This window comes from Eublepharis macularius, chromosome 4 (assembly GCF_028583425.1).
Source record: "Eublepharis macularius isolate TG4126 chromosome 4, MPM_Emac_v1.0, whole genome shotgun sequence".
NCBI classification, from domain to species: domain Eukaryota; kingdom Metazoa; phylum Chordata; class Lepidosauria; order Squamata; family Eublepharidae; genus Eublepharis; species Eublepharis macularius.
Genome location: NC_072793.1, coordinates 185,938,728 through 185,952,181, shown reverse-complemented (window position 1 = coordinate 185,952,181; position 13,454 = coordinate 185,938,728). Strand labels below are relative to the sequence as shown.

Below are 13,454 nucleotides of genomic sequence, written 5' to 3'. Positions count from 1 at the left end.
TCTCAGTTCTATCTTGAAACTAAGGGTTTCTCAAGATTAGAGGGATTTTAGTGCCATTAAGTGCAAGAGCAGCTGACCCAGCGCCTCCAATTTGTCCCCCTTCCCCATTGAAAAGAACAGCCCCCAAAATCACGAGAACAGAAAAAAGAAAGAATTTCAACACCCCACCTGAAAACTACCCAATCACATTAAACATTTCGCTTGACAGCCCTGGATATGAAACGGCAACAAAGATTTTCTAGATGCACGTCCCTAGTGGCTATTTCTCAGTGCTCTTCAAGGATGCCATTGATGCAAAAAGACATGGGCAGACTTTCCACCGTGGGACTGATGGCTGATCTCTGTCACCCTGCTTGATCCTTCCTCTGATGTGGGAGGGGTTCTGGATATTCCTTGCTTAGAGCGGAACCCTGCATAGTAGTCCCTGGACCATGGGAAGGGGCAACAGAAGAGGTGCCCCTCGATGCTTGGTTTGGAGGAGGTGGGAGGGTTTAAGCAGGGGATTCTCCTCATTCTGGGACCTGTCTTACCCGTGGTGAGATATGGCTGTGGAGTGACCTCTCTTGGCCTCTTTGCCACTTACATAATCTGTCAATTCCACATCTGCTGATCAGGGAGTAGAACTGCCCGTGACAGATGAATAATTCTTGGCCCGTAAGGTACTCCACCCCTACCCCCACTCTATCCCTATGACTTGCTGCTTGTGTATTTCTGGAGGGAGAGTGTGAACCTGGAGAGAAATCACTGGATTTATATGCAGAGAGAAAAATTATGGTTTTGTTATTTATTCCTGATAAAAGGACCTCTGAGGGCCAAACCTGATCTCGTATCCTGGCTGGAGGAAGAGGAGGAGCTGCTTTTCGTGTTCTCTGATGAAGAGGAGAGCTTGGCAGGTACCTGCCTAGCTCTGTAGTGGGAATGTGTGTTGCTTGTAGATCCTTCCAAGGGCTGGTAGATTTCTGTGGTCTTGTTTATCCTCACAGTTGCTTCTCATCAGAACAGTGTGGATGCCTTGTAAAGTGCCTGTAGATCATGAAAACAGACAATTGCCTTCTTCTGAATAGTAAATCATGGAAGTCGCTCTCTGGCAAGGCTGTTTCTCAACCCTGTTACCCCTGAGATCCCTCTAATTGGAGAAGCCAGTGACTTGTCCATAGAACTGGTGCTTCAAAAGAATGTGCTGTACCACAGAGCCACAATCCAGAGCAACTCCAGAGAGCACCCAGATGCAGCCATGTAGAATCATAGAGTTGGAAGGGGCCATACAGACCATCTAGTCCAACCCCCTGCCCAGTGCAGGAGCACCCAGATGCAGCCGTGTAGTGTGGTCCTCAGGCTCCCAGGGCAGGAGGTGGCAACTCTCACCCCATGCATGCATGCAAAGTGCGTGCACGCTCCAGCCTTGCGTGATGACGTCACCTGTGACATCATCACTCAGGAGCATCCCCCTCACCTGAGGCGGGTGGCAATGGCAAAGGGTCAGGTGGTGGCCAGTTTCCCCACTCACTGCTGTGTTGCCAGGGTGCCCTGCTCAGCATGAGCCGATCCAAGGCAGGCGGCAGCAGTGAAGGGGCGGAGAGGCAAGCGGGGACATGGCCCACTCCCCACTCGCCTCCCCACTCGCTGCTGCGCTGCCGGGGCATCTGGCTCACTAGGGGCTGAGGCGGGCGGCAGCAGCAAAGGGGCGTTCCAGGGGCGGGGCATGGAAGTGGCTCCCCCTCAAACTTTTGCACCCAGGCCAGCACCCCCTGGGCCCCCCCATGCTACGCCTCTGCCCAGATGAATGTACTCCAACCCCCAGCACACAGCAATGTTGTCAGTGATTCTAAAGGGCCTGGCCCATAAATATTTCCCAACAGTAGAGCCCACCAAATTAAAATTGCTCATCTTGCAGAAGTAATCCTGGCTTTCCCCACATATTTTAACCTCTAACCAGGATTCCCCTTTTCTGATTAACTGGTGAGTACAGGCAGTCAGGAAGCTGATCGGATACCCCAAGGAAGGTGCAGAAGTGGAGTGAGCATGGAAGATCTGCACAGCTTCACCAATCAAGTTAGAGGGACAGCCAGGCTGGGCCCTTTTCCTGCTGGTCAATGACAGAGCAATTTCTTTTATACCCAACTGGGGGTTCTTGGGGAGGGGTGGAAGGAAGAAGCAGAATGATCTTGAAGATGTCTTTTCATTAGCAATGATGCATCATCGGTCAGTATTTAACAGAACCTAACAGAATCAAGTTCTGAAAATGGCTTCAACATTCCTCCAGGCACAGCTGAATATATAACCTCTCTTTGTCACTGTATTAACCATCATCCGATCTTGTATAACCAACTTAATACAGCAACATTTCTTAAACAGTTGGGCATCAAATAACTTTTCTAGCCTAAGTTAGTTTCTTACATAAGTATAACTTGTTTATTAAGGGTACTGTTACTCTCTTTACATACCCACTAAGTCCAAGTCAACATTCTTCAAGGTTCACTAATGCACACTCAGAAAGGAGGGACCCATGTGAATAGTTAGTGTCAGTAGCTTTTCATTCTTTTCCCTTTCATGCAAGAAGTCAAGGTGAATGAAGAGTGAAGTCATTCCTCAGGGTGGGTTCTCTTTTTAATGTAAATGTCCTCCTTTATTATTATTTTTCCCATTCTTGCTTTCTTCCACAATCCATTATTGAAAAGAAAATGGTGCTGGACCTAAATGTTTTGTGGAAGATCCCTGCTCCTTTATTGTACTGGAAGAAGAGAGAGAGGATGAAGCTTTTCTTCCCAAACTGTTGAGTGCCCTTCTGAGTAGGAGATCCTGTTGTTCTAGATATGGCCTGGGGACTTTGTACATCGAACACCTCGGGTAATAAATCCACACAGCCTTTTGCACTCTATCATTGACCTGGGAAGGGCAAATAATCAACCAATCAGTGGTCTGAGTACAAACTTAGTGGCTACATTCTTGGGCAGTCCTTCTGACTCTGAGTTCAATCAAAGGAGTTTTATGATAATCACTGTACCAGTGAAATAGTATTTTCCATTTAATACTTAAGAGTTCTGTCCATACCATCTACTATATCACAGGAATGGATTCTCAGACCAGACATTTAAAAGCATGTCTGGACACCGAGCCTTTGAATTATTGCTTTCTCTTTTTCAGTTAGATTAGATCATACCATAATTTGAGGCTTTGTGTGTGTGTTCATCCCACTTTTCACTTCTTTTCAGCAGATGATGTGTGGGAGTTGGAGACCAAACATCCAGTGATTGAGAAAGAACATATGTATACAGAAGTGGAAGAGAACAATGAATATTGCGATGTACTGAGGATGGGGGAGGGGAAAGACTCACTTAATGGGAGGGAAAATCCCAGTATTTTAAAAGGAGAGGATTCTCAAAGAATTACACCCCTTCAAAAAATTTACAAAGGAGACAGTAGGAATCAGTGCAATAGAAGTGGAGAAAGGTTTTCTGGAATATGTGATATAAATATGCATTGGAAGACCCCTAAAACAGGAAAAACATTTAAATGCCTAGTGTGTGGGAAAATCTTTGGGCTGAAACAGATTCTAACTTCACACCAAAGAATTCACACAGGGGAGAAACCATATAAATGCCTGGAGTGTGGAAAAAGCTTCAGTCACAGTGGAAGCCTTTCTTACCACAAAAGAATTCACACAGTGGAGAAACCATATAGATGCCTGGCATGTAAAAAAAGCTTCAGTCACAGTAGAAGCCTTTCTTCCCACCAAAGAATTCACACAGGGGAGAAGCCATATAAATGCCCAGAGTGTGGAAAGTGCTTCAGTCACAGTGGACACCTTTCTACCCACCAAAGAATTCACAGAGGGGAGAAGCCATATAAATGCCTGGAGTGTGGAAAGTGCTTCCGTTTCAGTGGAAGCCTTTCTTCCCATCAAAGAATTCACACAGGCGAGAAACCCTATAAATGCTTGGTGTGTAAGAAAAGCTTTAAATGTAGTGGAAGCCTTTCTTCCCACCAAAAAATTCACACAGGGGAGAAGCCATACAGATGCCTGGAGTGTGGAAAGTGCTTTAGTCACAGAGGGCACCTTTCTTCTCACCAAAGAATTCATACAGGGGAGAAACCACACAGATGCCAGGAGTGTGGAAAGTGCTTCAGTCGTAGTGGAAGCCTTTCTTCCCACCAAAGAATTCACTCAGGGGAGAAACCATATAGATGCCTGGAGTGTGGAAAGTGCTTCAGTCACAGTGGAAGCCTTTCTTCCCACCAAAGAATTCACTCAGGGGAGAAACCATATAAATGCCTGGAGTGTGGAAACAGCTTCAGTCGCAGTGCAAATCTTTCTTCCCACCAAAGAATTCACTCAGGGGAGAAACCATATAGATGCCTGGAGTGTGGAAAAAGCTTCAGTCACAGTGGAAGCCTTTCTTCCCACCAAAGAATTCACTCAGGGGAGAAACCATATAGATGCCTGGAGTGTGGAAAAAGCTTCAGTCACAGTGGAAGCCTTTCTTCCCACCAAAGAATTCACACAGGAGAGAAGCCATATAGATGCCTGGAGTGTGGAAACAGCTTCAGTCGCAGAGCAAATCTTTCTTTCCACCAAAGAACTCACACACGGCAGAAACCATATAAATGCCTGGAGTGTGGGAAGTGCTTCAGTCATATTCAAAGACTTTCTTCCCACCAAACTATTCACATGGGTGATGGAGATGGCAGAGAAGCTCTGATAGAGTCATAGGCCCACATCGTGCAAAACTCTTGTGAGAAGATGCTATCTTCCACTTTTTTTGCGCGATAATTTCGCAACGTCCCAGGAGCAGGTAAGCAGTGTGAAAAGGGCCATAGTGAAGCTGCACCCACAATATGAGCAAACATTCTTAATGGGAACATGGGTGACCCTTTTTGTCCTGAGGGAAAAGGAAAATTGCCTTCAGTCCTCTGTCCTCCCTCCTGGGGAGCAGTCTCCACCCTCTGGCCAAAGAAGGTGTCCCAGAGATATTGCCTGGACAGAGTTGGGGCTTGCTTTAATTCCTTGTGTTCCTTTATTCTGATGGCCCCATCTTCATATATATAGAAATCCTTACAGGAACTTGGAGGGTCTGGCTTTTAAACTGATCTATTGGAGAGGGGATAGATGGCGGAGGGTTCAGTGCTGGAGAGAACTGTTTTCAGGTCTTGCTATGAGCCCTTATCAGTTAATTGACAGTGTTTTGTCTTGTTCTTGCCACTGTATTTGCTCTGAGCACTGGTAGCTCCATTTTATTCATTTTCCTCTGAATTCTGAGGCAATCTGCATGTTGTACTCCAATAAAATGTGAATTTCACACTACAGCAAGATTCAAGTTCAGTAGCACCTTAAGACCTACAAACTTTCCAAGCTATATGTTTTCGAGAGTTGGCTTGAGTCCTGAAAGCTTAATAAGAAACCATTTCAACTGAATTATAAAAATACAGAACAATTTTAGTAAGTTAGAATACTATACACATTAAACTGAAAGCTAAATAATGAAAATGAGAATGATTGTACGTGGATTAAATACCACATGGAAACATAAAAATTATGAAATGTCTTGACACTATTGAGTATAGAACACTACTGCGTGAACCCCTGGGAGTTATGATGATGATGATATACAGCCCTTCAGGACAATACCCACTCAGCACTGTTTATTATCCCTACAACAATCATCCTATGAGGTAGGTGAGACTGAGAGGGCTCCAAGAGAGCTGTGACTGACCCAAGGTCACCCAGCTAGCTTCATGCAGAGGAGTGAGGACTCAAGACCAGTTCTCCAGATTAGAGTCCTTCCACTCTTAACTAGACATGGGCACGAACAAAAAAAAAAACTCCTGAACATGGTGTTTGTTGTTCATTGCCATCCACGAACAACGAACAATGATGAACATGACCTGTTCACAAACATGTTTGTTGTTCATGGGGGCCAGCAGGCTCTCCTCCAGCCAACAAGATCCCTACCACACCACTCCCAGAAACCCTACCTGAGCAGGAAGCAGGAAAGGTACCAATAATAAATAATAGCTTGGCCCCAGAGCCTGGCAGCAGCCCTGGAACCTGAAGGGGTAGATCCCTACCACACCACTCCCAGAAGCCTTACCTGAGCAGGCAGCAGGAAAGGTACCAGTAATAAATAATAGCTTGGCCCAGAGCCTGACAGCAGCCCTGGAACTTGAAGAGGTAGATCTCTATCCCACCACACACAAAATTCAAGCTCTAATGCACTCTCCCTGTCTTGCAATGACCACCTGTTCATTTAGAATGGGGCTTGTTTGTGAACATCTGATTCGGCTGTTTGTGGCTTTTTTTAGTTCATATTGCTGTTTGTGCCCGTCTACTCTTAACCACTATGCCAAACAACAGCTTTTCCCTGCATTTGTTCACAATCTCTGCTATACCACAACTGAACAGCTGTTGTGTGTTGCTGACTGCGCTTCAGTGAATGGCCAACGCAAGACTATGGCGTATGACTGACAGGGTTGCCAGCTCTGGCTGGGGAAATTCCTGGAGATTGGGGAACAGTGTCTGTGAAGGGCAGAGTTTGGAGAAGGAAGCAAAATCAGCAAGGATGTTTGAGCCATAGGAAAAAAAGAAGCCCGAGAACATTCCCTCTTTTTAGCCATTCTAGGGAAGACATTTTGGAAGTCTTTCCTTCATAGGGTCGCCATAAGGTCGGAGGTGACTTGATGGCACATAACACACACAGAGCTGTATTACCATTGTAGAAAAGCCATCTTGAATAATTCAGGTTTGCATAGGTTTCCGGAAAAGACAACCATCCTGATCTCACAAGGCAGGCCATTCCACAAGGTCAGGGGCCACAATGGACAAAGTATATTTGTGGGCAGTTGTTGGTTTTGGCCATTGGCAGTTCAGCAACTACAAAATGGCCTAAGCACATGAGCGAATCTGTTGTGGTGGATCATAGCGGGAGAGGCAGGCCTGCAGATTAAGGTCATGAAGGCCCTTATACAATTTTAACAGCCATGATGGGCAAGGATCCAGGCCACAAGTAGTAGCTTTCATTGACCCCAGGATCTTGTCAACATACAGCAACTAGGTCAAAATGGTCCACAAATAGACCAGGGAGTCTGCTAGGCATTTCTTCTGGCTGACCTATCTTACCACTGGCATCCAGATCAGAGTATGTTCTCCACATTTAACCAGCCAAAAAACTTTGCAAAAGCATCACAGCTAATTGTCTGCTCCTGTGATAATAAAGGCTACTTGCTGAGGGGTTGCTGGAGGACCGCATAACCAAGCAGTTGGGACAGACACATCACATCGTTTTCTTCCAGCCTTGTCTCTGCTATGCAAGTGAGAGCTATTGACCCGGAGGGCTCACAGGAGGAGCCTGGTGAACCACGAGTTCCAGTGCAACCGAGGAGGGCCCGATGCTGCTGAGGAACCCACGTGACCATGCCCCAGCAGTGCCAAAGACCACTCGGCCAGAGCCTGCAAGCGAGCCCTTCTGCCTGCCTCAGAGATCACTACTGGGCCCCCAACACGCAGGACACGATCCCAAGTCTCTAGCCCCTCAAGATCCTCTTCCTTGCCACACAGGCAGAGGTGGAGCCACAGAGGAAAAGTGTCAGGCTGGCAGCGCACCACTTCCCCCAGCTGCATTCCCCAGCCCAAGTGCCACAGATGAAGAGCTATTGTGATCCTGCCCTTAGGCTCAGGCCTCTTGTGAAAGCCTTCCTTTGCCTGCACAGCTAGGGATGCTAGACTCCTGGTGGGGGCAGGGGATCCCCCCCCCAGCTCCCCCCCCACTTACCTAACCAGCAGCGGGCGCACCTTCCGTACGCGCTCCCCCACAGCGCTGCACGATCCCGTGCACAGCAGCCGGTGGGATCGGGCCCGTTTTGGCCCAGATCAGGGCTGCTGCAGAGTGTGGGAGCACTCCTGTGCTCCACAGCGCTTCAAAACGGACCCATTTCAGCTGAAATTGTGCTCGTTTGGGGCCCGTTTTGCCACAGATCAGGCCCATTTTGAGGCGCTGCAGAGCGCAGCGCTCCTGCGCGCCACAGCACCTCAAAACAGGCCCGATCTGTGGCAAAACAGCCCCATTTTTGGGCACTGCAAAGCTCTTCTGCACTCTGCGGCACCTCAAAATGGGCTGGATCCACAGCAAAACGGGCCCATTTTCAGGTGCTGTGGAGCGCAGGAGAGTTCCTGCACTCCACAGTGCCTCAAAACGGGCCTGTTTCAGTGTGGATCGGGTCCGTTTGGAGCCTCTGTGAAGCGTGGGCAGGCTCCCAGGGGCCACACCATGACATCACTCCCGAAGTGGCGTCATCGTGTTTGTGGGGGCGTGCATGTGCTTTGCGCACACGCACCCCCCCTCTCCCCCAAGGTAAATCCCAAGCCCCTATCCCCCCCACTGGGAGGTTGAGGGGGCCTGGCAACCTTATGCACAGCTCAGGCCTAGGTGGGAATTAGAAGGGGAGTGGGTAGAGCATTGCCCGTCAGACTCATCCTGACTTCCAGATCTAAGGAGGAAAGATCCCAAATGCAGGCCCTGGAATCAATTCATGCTTGGTGGAGTAGGAAACAGAAGAAAAATACATATTTGAGTTCCTTGTGGAAGTGTAATCCATTTAGTTTATAACAAAGCCTTCCCACCCGTCACAGCCTGGTACATTCCTGAGCACCCAACTCCAGAGAAGAGAGCAGAGAGCAGGGGAACAGCCCTCAGGGTGGCAAAAGTCAAGCGGCCGGGCAGTGGGAAGAGCAAGGCAGGTCTGAAGGGGGAGCCAAGGAGCAGGCAGGTGGCAGTCACGCAGCTCAAACATCCTGGGGGGTGGAGGATGGCCATCTTCCAGGGCTGCTCTAGCTTTGGACTTCTGCACTGAGTTGGGGGTTGGACTAGATGGCCTCTGAAACACCCTATTTATTTATTTATTTATTTATTTATTTATTTATTTATATATTAGATTTTTAGTCCGCCCTCCCCACCAGGTGGGCTCAGGTTGGGATACAACATTTCCATTTCATACAAAACAATTTAAGCACGTAATATTATATAAATTATTAAAACATGACATAAATATAATATTAAAACACATTATATAGTAAAACATTCTCCTCAGATGGCGACTATAAAATGACAATAAAATGCTGTGCTTCAACCTGGCCCACGTACAGGGTGGTGGACAGATCTTTTATGTGGCCAGCGGGGCCCAGCCTAGCCACCATCATATGCCTGGTGGAACATCTCTGTCTTACAGGCCTGGCGGAAAGATAGCAAATCCCACCGGGCCCTGGTGTCATCAGACAGAGAGTTCCACCAGGTTGGTGCCAGGGCCGAGAAGGCCTTGGCTCTCGTTGAAGCCAGGCGGGCCTCCCTGGGGCCACGGACCACCAAAAGTTGTTTATTTGTTGAATGAAGCATTCTCTGGGGTACATACAGGGAGAGGCGGTCCCATAGATATGCCAGGCCGAGTCCGTATAGAGCTTTATAGGTCAATACCAAAACCTTGAACCAGACCCTGTACTCCACTGGTAGCCAATGCAGCTGGCGAAGTATAGGTGTTATATATTCCCCGGTTGGGACTCTTGCGATTACTCGCGCAGCTGTATTTTGGACCAGCTGTAGCCTCTGGATCAGGCCCAGGGGAAGCCCTGCGTAGAGCGAGTTGCAGTAGTCTAGTCTTCCAATTCAAAGGTCTGAGTAAGGTGGGGAATGCAGGCTATGTGCCCAGGAGTATCTGCGTGACTCATGTGTCCACAAGAGGCTGATGGCGGGCATTGAGATGTTTCCGCTCTCTGTTTCCCTCAATTCCTCTGTGCTTCTCTGTTTTGAGAGGGGCTCTGCTGCCGCTTGGGCTTATAGGCCCACCTGCTGGCCTCTGGCCCCTGCTGTAAAAAAAAAAGGGACGTTCTCTGCTTCTGAGACACTCAGAGTCCAGCTTCATAGGGAAATGACAAGTGACAGCTTTAAACCCATGTCTGCTGACACAATTTTTAATCAATTTGTACTTTTTTAACACAGAGCCATGACCCCCATGTGTGCAGTGGGGCAGCCCTAGTTGCATAGGCTTGCTTTCTTCCTGTTCTCTCCTACTGTCCGGTGTAGGGTTGCCAGTTCCCCTTACCCTCTCGGTGAGTGGACGGGAAGTTCTGGCACTCACCTTTTTCTAGGAAGTGACATCATCACGCAGGCCCCAGGAGCATGCCTGGGAGACCTGTTCCCCCCCTTTCCCCCCCTCCAGCGAGGTGAGTGTGGTGAGGGGCAGAGGGTAGAAGTGGGGGGATCTCCCAACCCACTGTGTTACCTAGAGGGAGGGGGCTTCTTGCAAAAATAGGGGAAATTAGCAAAGCAAGGAGCAAGCTTATAATAATAATAATAATAACGATGGTTGTTGTGGGTTTTCCGGGCTGTATTGCCGTGGTCTTGGCATTGTAGTTCCTGACGTTTCGCCAGCAGCTGTGGCTGGCATCTGAAGATGCCAGCCACAGCTGCTGGAGAAACGTCAGGAACTACAATGCCAACACCACGGCAATACAGCCTGGAAAACCCACAACAACCATCGTTCTCTGGCCGTGAAAGCCTTCGACAATACATCAATAATAATAACATTTGATTTATATACTGCCCTTCAGGACAACTTAATGCCCACTCAGAGCGGTTTACAAAGTATGTTACTATTACCCCACAACAAATACCCTGTGACGTAGGTGGGGCTGAGCTCAAGAGAGCTATGTGACTAGCCCAAGGTCACCCAGCTGGCTTCAAGTGGAGGAGTGGGGAATCAAACCCAGCTCTCCAGATTAGAGTCCCATGCTATTAACGTTGACACCAAACTAGCTCTTAGCAAGAAGTAGGGATCTGCTGCCAACTTTACGGAGTCCTTCTCACCAGGATGCCTCAAGAAGGGTGCTTTTTAGCTTTTATTAAGAAGGAAAGATATCACACCCAGAGACAGACAAAACATTTGCGTACAAGAGCCTGGGAATACAGATTGAGCAGGGGAAATAGCATACACACATATACAGTTACCATCAGAGGTTCACAGAAGAAGGAGTTAACAGCTGGCTTTCTTGGGAAAGGGCTCAGACCAGGAATCTGAGGGTGACGCACATGAATCCAGATGTGTGTGTGCACCCAGTCTGGGCCCGCACTGAAACGTTTATAGTGTGAAAGGAACCTTGGATCTGAATGTTCCCAGGCACTAAAGACTTTGATGCTGTGAGTGAAAGGGACTTTGATGTATTTTTATCAACGTTCTGGCCGGAGACAAGACATGCAATTGCTTGTTTTAGTTTCCTGTCGATAAAACAATAATTCAGCATTCCGTTCTCCGGCAAGAGGAGCAGTTGCTTATTCAGGTGCCCAATAAAACTATTTTTCACCCAATATCTCTAAAGATTGGTGAAGTGTTACAGAGTTTTAATTACGTTGGTGTGGCCCTTCCTCGTCTGGGTGTGGACTGACCCTGGACTCCCCCAATACCCTCTCTTTAGGGTGGGCTTAAAGTGAGTGAAGTGGCCTCCCTGGCTGGGTCTTCCTTTCCCCTTCCCCACCTTCCACGGTGGTTTTAAGGCACCACTCTGCCTGCCTGCCCAGGCCCCCAGAGGCCCCGGCTGCTTCCAGCCTCCTCCTCTGGCCTGTTCCCAGAGTCAGCCTGCCACCAGAGCTTTCCCTCCCTCCCTTCTAGTCAAGGGCCTGCACTGCAAGGCTCTAAGGCCACTGCTGGGGCACCCCTCCTGGTTGAGCTGCCTGCCTCCGCAACGCAGGGGCAAGTCTGGCTCCAGTTTTTCAAATTGGACAGGCAACAACAATACAGTAAGTGGGAAGCAGATGGAAGAAATCAAGATGAAAATGATTTCAATACAGAGACTGAGTCTGTGGCAACTGATTTTCAGGGGTGTGTGCTCTAGGGACTCTTGGCACACAGCCAGCGACTGTGGAAGAAGCTGAAAGAGGTTTTGGCAAGCGAGCACTCATAAAAAATGTAAGGGGTTCTACAATGGGGGCGAGAACAGTTGTTTGCCACCTAGAGTGTGAATTTGCAGGAGAAATTGACTTGAGGGGAGGGGATCAGTTCATGATTTTGCAGTGAAAAGCCCAGAAAAACAAACCATTAAATTAATTGGCCTGATCTTTACCGCCCTGTTGGTTCATTAGAATTCTTTTTTTTTTTTAAAAAAGAGACTTCAATAGGATAGGGCTCTCAGGCTGTTATTATTAAACAAAACTTGCAAAAGTGGGCATTTTTCAGAAATGTAGAATATATAGTGTTGAGAAATACCTGGAGATTTGTGGGCATAGCCCAGGGAGGACACAGTCTGGATAGGGAAGAAACCTCAATGGGTCATAATGCTGTAGTGTCCCCCCCCTTCAAGGCAGCCATTTTTTCCTGGGGAAGTGATCTCTGTAGGCTGGAGATCGGTGGTAATTCTGGGAGATCTCCAGACCCACTTGGAGGATGGAAACCTGAAATATGTAACATTAATTTCATAACTAAAGCTTTTTTCATACTTCATGAGATGGTACATTTGGATTGAGGGATTGTGGTGTGCGTGTGGGGGAGGCACATGGCTTTTTTACAAGCTGGTGGTGGTGGTGGTGGAGGAGAGTGCCCTCAAGTCATAGCTGACTTAGGGCAACCCCTAGTGGGGTTGCATGACAAGAGACTTGCAGAGGTGGTTTGCAAGTGAACTGCGCTCCAAAAAGTGATGCTTGGGCTCTTGCTGCCCCCTCCCTCTTCCAGGCAGAAAGGAAGATTTGCAGAAGTGCAAATCTCCCACCCACCCCCCTGCGGCAGTTTAAATGAGCGCCACTGCTTCCAAAGCATGGGAGATCGCAGTCCCCAGGTGAAGGGTGTCCTCCTCCCAGCAAGGGAGTCTCTGCCTCTCGGAGGCCCTGTAACCTGCCTATGACTTCAGTGAGAACTGAAATCCAGAATCCCTTCCAGCACAGGCATACTCCAGGCAGATAATCCTGGGACGTGAATATGCAGCTCCCCAATATTTGTAATTTAACTATTATGATTCTTTACTGTATCTGTATAGATGTAAAATGGTTTGGTGCTTCGTTCTCCTGGCCCCTTCTTATAAGCCTAGGATAATGCCTATCGCCACTTTGGGATCAGGAAGCTCTTGGCCAGTTAGGTCAGGGATCCTGGAAGTTGTTTGCCATCTTCTGGACATGGTCACTGTGTGTGTGTGGGTGGGTGGGAGGTAGTTGTGAATTTCCTGCATTGTGCAGGGGGTTGGACGAGATGACCCTGGAGGTGGCTTCCAACTCTATGATTCTATGAGGGTGAAAGAACAGCTGCGTCTGATCAGCTTAGTCCCCGCCAAAGTGGGGAACAAAATCAGTGTTATTCTTCTCCCCACAATACAGCTGGGGAACTGGGACTGAGCAGAGCTGTTTGCAATCGGTGGACCTCAGAAACAGTTTGGGAGCAACTCCAATAGTGACAAGATGCACTCCTCCATTCGCCTGTCTTATTCTTTG

The 13,454-nt window shown here is 48.2% G+C and overlaps 1 protein-coding gene across 1 annotated transcript in view; it reads left to right on the top strand.

Moving 5' to 3' along the window:
• Positions 1 to 13,454, top strand: part of LOC129328034 (zinc finger protein 91-like) — a 113,575-nt gene that overhangs the window by 21,952 nt on the left and 78,169 nt on the right. Inside the window, exons 10-11 of the mRNA XM_054976773.1 lie at positions 801 to 893; positions 3,522 to 4,555. Coding sequence (XP_054832748.1) covers positions 801 to 893; positions 3,522 to 4,555 — 1,127 coding nt within the window. The remainder of the gene's footprint in view (positions 1 to 800; positions 894 to 3,521; positions 4,556 to 13,454) is intronic.